The sequence below is a fragment of the Trichechus manatus genome, unplaced genomic scaffold, assembly GCF_000243295.1.
Source record: "Trichechus manatus latirostris isolate Lorelei unplaced genomic scaffold, TriManLat1.0 scaffold00131, whole genome shotgun sequence".
In the NCBI taxonomy this organism is placed as follows: Eukaryota; Metazoa; Chordata; class Mammalia; order Sirenia; family Trichechidae; genus Trichechus; species Trichechus manatus.
This window is the reverse complement of record NW_004444067.1, coordinates 1,592,215-1,600,857: the sequence shown is the minus strand read 5'-3', so window position 1 is coordinate 1,600,857 and position 8,643 is coordinate 1,592,215. Positions and strand designations below refer to the sequence as shown.

The following is an 8,643-nucleotide window of genomic DNA, read 5'->3' as shown; positions in this document are numbered from 1 at the left end:
CAAGGTAGAATGTAGAGCATTATCTTTATAAGTAGTGTCATGCCAATTGAGCTAGATGTTCCCCGAGACCATGGTCCCCAGAGTCAAGGGCTCCTTTTGGAGTCGAGTTAGAAGCAACAATGAAAACTAAATGAAATATATAGAAAACAATTTTTTTAAGGATTAACTTAGTCAAGTCTGTGAAACCGAGTCCAAAAAACAAGAAGACCCAAAGGTCTTTATTTTATTTATTAATGTATTGTCCCATAGTGGACTTTAGCAGCTCACAAGGACGCCTCACCAGTAGTAAGAGACACTAAAATCAACGTGGGGTCAAATAAGAAAGGAAAGAGGCAGTAATCAGAAGCAGTTTAGGAAAGTGCTACTGAACTCAGACTGCCCAGGTTCAAGCCCCAGCTCTACTCCTTACTAGCCATGTGGCCTCAGGCAAGTGACTCAGCCTCTCAATAGTCTCCAGTGTCTTCATCTGTAACATGAGGATAATAACTATAAAGAGTATAACACAAAGCCTGGTGTGGAGTAAGCTTTCTTACATATTAGCTTATATATATATATGCATGTCACCTTGATGATATAGATGAATAATAACAGCAATGAATTTCACAGGCTGCTTTCTAGAAAGATCCTAAATACAGGCTGTCAGCTTCACATTCCAGAGCCATTTGGGGCCACCAACATGGCGAAGGCCAGGCTCTCAGCTCCCAACTGGTGAAGCTGAGCTGCTGGCCTGTGAGCTCCAGGAGGGAACAGCAGAGTCGGCTGGGTCTCAGGCTGGAGCTCAGCACAGTACTTGGCATAACAACAGGCCTCTGGCAGAGATGTGACAGCCAATCCAGCTGGGGATTTGCTTTAGACATCAAGAAGGGTGGGTGGTCATGAGTCCTTCAAATCCTCCTCTTTGAATACGAGTACAGGTGTCCTCTGGGGTTGGAGTAAGTAACGTTCCTGTTGATGTTACATGCAATCTGGTCAGTTCCAACTCATAGCAACCCTAGGTACAACAGAACAAAACACTGCCGGGTCCTGTACCATCTTCACAATTATTGCTATGTTTGAGTCCATTGTTGCAGCCACTGTGTCAATCCATCTCACTGAGGGTCTTCTTCTTTTCCACTGACCCTCTACTTTACCAAGCATGATGTCCTTCTCCACGGTAACATGTCCAAAGTAAGTGAGACAAAGTCTTGCCATTGTTACTTCTAAGGAGCATTTCGGCTGTACTTCTTCCAAGACAGATTTGTTCGCTCTTCTGGCAGTCCATGGTATATTCAATATTCTTCACCAACACCATCATTCAAATGCATCAATTCTTCTTCAGTCTTCCTTATTCTTTGTCCAGCTTTCACATGCATATGAGATGACTGAAAATACTATGGTTTGGATCAGGTGCACCTTTGTCCTTAAAGTGACATCTTCACTTTTTAACACTTTAAAGAGGTCTTTTGCAGCATATGTACTCAATGCAATATGAAATACACTGTTTGATTTCTTGACTGCTGCTTCCATGGGCCTTGATTGTGGATCCAAGTAAAATGAAATCCTTGACAACTTCCATATTTTCTCCATTTATCATAGCGCTGCTTATTGGTCCAGTTGTAAGGATTTTTATAAGTAATGAGTGACAGTAATTCTCTGTTGCCAGAACACAGACACATGTACGTTTTTTCAACAGCTGAAGTGAGGAGAGTACCACTTCCTGTTCTGAACACCAAGGGGTCTAACAAGAACATGGGCCTGAGTGGGAGACCATCCTTCCACAAGTGCCCTTCAGTCAGAAAGCAGGCTTTCTGTCCACCTGATTTTTATTCTGTGCCTTGTCCCCTCTTCACGATTCATACATGTAAAATATCTCAATCCATGTACACTGTTCCTAAAACATGCAACAAGAAGATGGACTTACTTTAGGATGAGCTTCGTCAGTACTTCATAAATTCTATTTTCCCAATATTCGTAGTAGGAGGCCAGCCTGGGAGCCTTGCCAGTGTTGGTGTGTATGACCAGACCCTCGGCTTTGGTCAGCAGAGGGCCAATGGCAAGATACCACCTGACCATGTGGTCCAGATCTTTGGCCCTTTCTCGCTCAATGTGCTCAAAGAATTCCTTCACACCTGTGGAGGAAGACACCTGTTAGAAAGTTTACAAACACAGGAAATGACAACTACTCAAAAAAAAGAGCGTTTTTAGGGCAATAGAACTATTTTGAATGATACTATAATGGTGGACACATGACATTAAGCATTTGTCAAAACCCATAGGCCTGAGTATCACAAAAGTGAACCCTGAGGTAAACTGTGGACTTTAATAATAATCTGTCAATACAGGCTCATTCACGTATCTAATCAATGTAGACTAATGAAAGATCTTAACAGGAGAAACAACGGCGGACAGGTATATGGCGGACAGGGTAAACAACGGCTCTCTGTATTTCCTGTACAAATTTCTGTAAACCTAAAACTGCTCTAAAATATAAAGTCTATTTTTTAAAAATCCAAAAATGAGCTATATACTTTGAAATACAAAAACAGCCTCTAAACCTGACCCAAGCAGAAAATAAGTCAACACCGTAAGTCAAGACATCAAAAAAAAAAACAACGGCTGTCACACTTGACACCAAATAATGGAGACCCTGTGTGTGTCAGAATAGAACTGTGCTCCGTATCATCTCACCCCTGCAAAAATGACACTGATTAAAAAAAAAAAATTCCGGCGAGGATGTAGGGAGATTAGAATCCTTATCCACTGTTGATGGGATTGTAAAATGGTACAACCACTATGGAAAACGGTATGGTGCTTCCTCAAATAGCTAGGAATTGAGGAGGCAGGGCCAAAATGGGGGAGTAGTCAGATGCTTCCGGTGGACACTCTTACAACGAAGATCCGAAAAAACAAGTTAATCAATTATATATGACAATCTAGGAGCCCTGAACATCTAAGGCAAAGTTGAGGAACCAGACTGAGTGGCAGGGGGAGGGAGAGATGGTTCACAAGCAGCAAGGAGTTGCCAGACCTGACCTTCAGGCCTGAGCAGCTCATGAGTGAGCAGTGAGGCAGGCAAGCAGTGGTGCTTGGGAGGCACATTTTCTACACCAGGAGAGACCCAGTGCCAGAGAGTCTACGCAGCCACCCAGAACTAGTGAGAAGCTGCCCTGGATCGGCAAAAGGTAAGTACTTGCATATGGCATACCATGCGGATCAAAAACACCCCCCTTAAGGAAAAACCTCTCTCCCATTTATGTCCCCGCTCCCTGCTCTGCACTGAGTCCTGGACCGGCTTCAGCAATTGCCAAGTCCCCTGGGCTGGAAGTAGGATCCGTCACATGCCCCAAGCCATTCTCCCTGCCTTGGAGAGTGAACAAATTAACAAATGGGAAAAAATAAACTGCTGGCTCCTCTAAGCCAGGAACCCAGGGTAGGCACAGCTCCTTTGCCTAGGTACAGGCGTAAGGGATCCACAGACTTTGAGTACCTTTCCCCCTGCAGAGACTTGTGTGGGCCCATTTCAACAGCGTAGCCCCTCATTACCGCAGTACAACAGGGTATATAACTGAAGTCTGACTTCAACTGTTTCAGCTGAGAAGTGGCAGGTTTGTGACATTTGACACTGCTCTGCCCATTAAGAAGGGTCTTCACCTACCCACATCAGGGGCCTGAGGACTGGGCGCTCCACCCATGCCACCGAGCCACCTGCGATAGGGGCCCAAGAAAAAGAAGTGTCCCCATTCCTTACAGCCAACAGCACTGGGTGCTCATAGTCCAGCTGTAAAACCCATCCACCTACGTGCTCTAGGGAACAGGGACATGCCTTCCTCCTGGACACTAAGGGGCAGCTGTCAGCTCCCTGCCTTGCTCAAAGTATGTCTCCCTGCTGCAGCCAGATGCCTGTGCCTACACCGATCACTCATGCCTGCCTAGGACTGTAGGTGAGATCCTACACCACACACTTGGTGGCTATCTACCTGGGCACCTGAGCTGAATCCATACAGGAGGAGTGGGTGGACTCCTGAGCTCACATACCTAGTAACAGATCTAACCACCTGGTGACAGGATATTAGAGCTTCAAAGGTGCCAATAACCAAAGTAGCTCATATGAGCAGCCTATTTGGGCATATCAAAACAAAACAAGAAGCTAGGACACGCTAAGCAAACATAAAATAAATAAATATAATAACTTACTGATGGCTCGGAGACATCAGTCAATATCATCTCACATAAAGAGGCAACCCAAGATGGATCGGCAAGCTCCCAAAACAAAGAATCTAGAAATTTTCCAGAGGAGGAAAATTTCTTGGAATTACCAGAGGCAGAATACAAAAGATTAATATACAGAACTCTTCAAGAAATTAGGAAGGAAATTAAGCAAAACGCAGAACATGCAATAGAAGAAATTAAAAAGATTAGAGAAGAGCATAATGACAAATTTAACAGGCTGCAAGAATCCCTAGAGAGATAGCAATCAGAAATGCAGAAGATTAACAATAAAATGTCAGAATTAGACAACGCAATAGAAAGTCATAGGAGCAGAACTGAGGCAATGGAAGTCAGAATTGTCAGATTGAAGATAAAGCACTTGACACCAACTTATTTGAGGAAAACTCAGATAAAAGGATTTAAAAAAATGAAGAAACCCTAAGAATTATGTAGGGCTCTATCAAGAGGAATAATCTACGAGTGATCAAAACAGTGGGGGATAACAGAAAACACAGAGAGAATTGCTGAAGATTTGTTGGCAGAAAACTTCCCTGATATCGTGAAAGATGACAAGATATCTATCCAAGATGCTCATCGAACCCCACATAAGGTAGATCTCAAAAGAAAGTTACCAAGAGATATTATAATCAAATATGCCAAAACCAAAGATAAAGAGAAAATTTTAAGAGCGGCTAGGGATAAACGAAAAGTCATCTACAAAGGAGAGTCAGTAAGAATAAGCTCAGACTACTCAGCAGAAACCATGCAGGCAAGCAGACAATGAGATGACATATATAAAGACTTGAAGGAAAAAAACTGCCACTGTGAAAAAGGTAATCAATATCACTGAATAATTTGCATAGAAATTGTTAAATGGGAACCTAATTTGCTATGTAAACTTTCACCTTAAACAGGTAAAATATTGTTAAATAATAATAAAGAACTGTGTTCCACAGCGTTTTCAATGGCTGATTTTTTGGAAGTTGACTGCCAGGCTTTTCTTCCAAGGCACTTCTAGCTGACTCGAACCTCCAACCTTTTGGTTAGCAGCTGAGTGCATTAACCGTTTGTACCAGCCATGGATTCCCAAGTCAAGACATACCCTAAGCAAAAAACAAATGGCGACACAGGAAGTCTCATTCATTGTATGTGCTAAAATTATGCACGTAGACGGTGGCTTTTGAATCTTTGGGCAATCTGGCTTTTCTTCTCATAGCCCTGAATTCCTTGTGGGCTAGTCTAAGACTGCTTAAAATATAGTCTTTGAATGGGTAAATGCGAGCCCATAAAAACACAATTCACATTAATGTTACAAAATCAGGGACAAAAGTACCACTGATTTTCATAGACTCTAGAATTAGCACAACTAATACATAAAAAGCAATACATAAAACAAGACCAAGAGTAAGAATGACCCAAGGTCTTTTCAAGTAAATGACTGAAGTGGTTAGGAATGGTTTTACTGGTCGAATAACAAGAGTCAAGGCCAAGACAGCCTTTTGTTCATACCATAATCAGAGGAACAAGAACTCAGACCTACCTGGGAGTTCTTCCTCGTTTTTAGCTGCTGGATATTTAAAGAGATTTATGGCCTCTATTAATGTAAGCCTGGAGGAAATGTCATTTGCATTCTTATGGATCTGATGCACAAGGGACTCAAATTTCCCAATGGCCTGTTTGCATCGAGTTATGTAGTCAGCGATACCTTTGGAGAAAAAGAAAAAAGAAAGATACGTAGTTTTCAACTGTGTTCCTATCCCTCTGTTATAGATTGAATTGTGTCTCCAAAAATATGTGTTGTAAATCGTAACCCCTAAACCTGTGGTTATAATCACATTTCGGAACGGGCTTTCTTTGTTATGTTAATGAGGCAGTATTAGTCTAGAGTACGTCTTAAATCAATCTCTTTTGAGATATAAAAAAGCAGATTAAGGAAGCAAGCAGACACAAACAGAGGGGAAGATATACACCACATGAAGATTGCCAAGGAAACTAGGAACAGAGGCAGAAAAGAGACAAGGACCTTCCCCCAGAGCCTACAGAGAAAGAAAGCTTTCCATTAGAGGTGGTGTCCTGAATTCAAACTTCCAGCCTCCTAACAGTGAGAAACTAAATTTCTGTTATTCAAAGCCACCAACTTGTGGTACGTCTGTAATAGCAGCACTAAGAAACTAAGACACCCTCCCACCAACATCTGTAACGTTAATACTCATTCCAACTCCTTAGGCCTTTAAGGTGGCAAAGATCCACTTAGCACCCTTGGGGAATGGGACAAGGAGACCTATGCCCAGAATTGCCCATACGATTCGTTTTGACTGCTCAAATTTCAGAATAGACATATCTGAAGCACCATGGGGAGGAAGAAGAGGTCAAGACCTACTGTCCTCTCACTACCGTGGCTCCCTGAACCCTCTACTTGTCTAAAAAAAGAAGTTCCAGAGTGGGAGAAAGAAATGTGCAAACCATATATCCAAAAAAGGACAGGTAGCTACAATATATAAAGAGCATTCAAAACTCAACAATAAAAAAATCAAAGGATCCAATTAGAAAGTAGGAAAAGACATTTCACCAAAGAGGATATAGAGACAGCAAATAAGCACATGAAAAGATGCTCAGCATCATTAGCCATTAGAGAAAGGCAAATTAAAACCACGATAAGGTACTGTTGCTGTCTGCTGTCGAGTCAATTTCAATTCAGCAAGCCTACAGGACAGAATAGAACTGCCCCATAGGGTTTTCTAGACTGTAATCTTTATGAAGGAGCCCCGGTGGTATAGTAGTTAAGCGCCTGGCTGCTAACCAAAAGATCAGAGGTTTGAACCCACTAGCCGCTCCACGGGACAAAAATGTGGCAGTTGGCTTCCATAAAGATTATAGCTTTGGAAACCCTATGGGGCAGTTCTACTCTGTACTATAGTGTCACTATGAGTCAGAACTGACTTGATGGCAGCAGGTTTTTTTGGTTTAATCTTTATGGGAGAAGATCACTACGTCTTTTCTCGGGTGGAGCTGCTGCATGGGTCTGAATCACCAACCTTTTGGTTATCAGCCAAGTACTTAACCATTGCGCCACCAGGGCTCCTTTCAATGAGATACTACTACTACATAGCAAATGCTGGCAAGGTTGTGGAGACAGTGGACCATTCATCCATTGCTCCGGGGTATGTAAAATGGTTCAATCACTCTGGAAAACACTGTCAGTTTCTTAAAAAAAAAAAGAAGAAAACCTAAACGTGCAACTACCATAGAACCCAGCAATTGCACTCCTAGGTGTTTATCCTAAAGAAATGAAGACTTGTGTTCACACAAAAATGTGTACATGAATGTTTATAGCAGTTTTATTTGTGATAATCAAAACTGGAAACAACCCAGATATCCTTGAACAGATGAATGGCTAAATAAACTATGGTACACCCATTCCATGGAATACTACTCGGTCATAAAAAATGAACTATTGATAAACCAACAGCCTAAATAACGCTCCAGAGAACTATATTGCATGAAAAAAGCCAACCCAAAAAAGGTTACGAACTCTATGATTCTATTTACACAACACTCTCAAAACGACATAATTACAGAAACGGGGAAGAGATTAGTCATTGCCAGGGGCTAAGAGGGTAAGAGAGGAGCCCCAATAGCACAGTGATTACTCATTTGTCTGCTAACTAAAAGGTTGATGGTTTGAATCCACCACCCGCTCCACAGGAGAAAGATGCAGTAGTCTCCTTCTGTACAGATTACAGCCTTGGAAACCCTACGGGGCAGTTCTACTCTGTCCTATAGGGTCACTATGAGTCAGAATTGACTCGATTGCAATGGGTTTAGTTTTGGTCAGGTTAAGGGGGTAAGGATGGGGATGGATATAAAAGGGCACTATGGGAAATCCTGGTGGTGATGGAACTGTTCTGTATCTTGACTGTATCCTGGCTGTGATATTTACTATACGTTTGCAAAAAGTCATGGTTGGGGGAGACTGGGTAAGGGTAAACAGGATCTCTCTGGATTAATTCTTACTACTACATGTGAGTCTACAATTATCACAAAACTAAGATGTTAATTTAAAAAAGTAAATTGTTCTTTTGATTTCTTTAGAGGAGAAAGATTTGGGCCAGCCAAGTGTCAAATTGGAATCACATTTTATCTTCACCCTGTTATGGACTGAATTGTATCCCCAAAAATCGACTCGATGGCAATGGGTTTGGGTTTTTTTGTTCTGTTTTGTTTTTCTGGTATAACCATGGCTGTGATCCCATCTGGGAACAGGGTTTTCTTTGTTATGTTAATGAGGCTATATGAGTATTCAGCGTGGCTTTCACTAATCATTTCTGAGACATAAAAGAGTAGATTAGGCACAGATGCAAGCAAGCACAGATGGGGGAAGATAGATGCCACATGAAGATCTCCAAGGAACCAAGGAACAGAAGCCAAAAAGAAACGAAAACTTTCCCTCAGAGC

The 8,643-nt window shown here is 42.0% G+C and overlaps 1 protein-coding gene across 1 annotated transcript in view; it reads right to left on the bottom strand.

The window, feature by feature from the left end:
• DNAH10 (dynein axonemal heavy chain 10) overlaps positions 1 to 8,643 on the bottom strand; it is a 136,665-nt gene that overhangs the window by 98,466 nt on the left and 29,556 nt on the right. Inside the window, exons 16-17 of the mRNA XM_004384997.1 lie at positions 5,729 to 5,893; positions 1,901 to 2,108 (exon numbers count right to left, since the gene is read on the bottom strand). Of these exons, the coding sequence (XP_004385054.1) occupies positions 1,901 to 2,108; positions 5,729 to 5,893 (373 nt within the window). The remainder of the gene's footprint in view (positions 1 to 1,900; positions 2,109 to 5,728; positions 5,894 to 8,643) is intronic.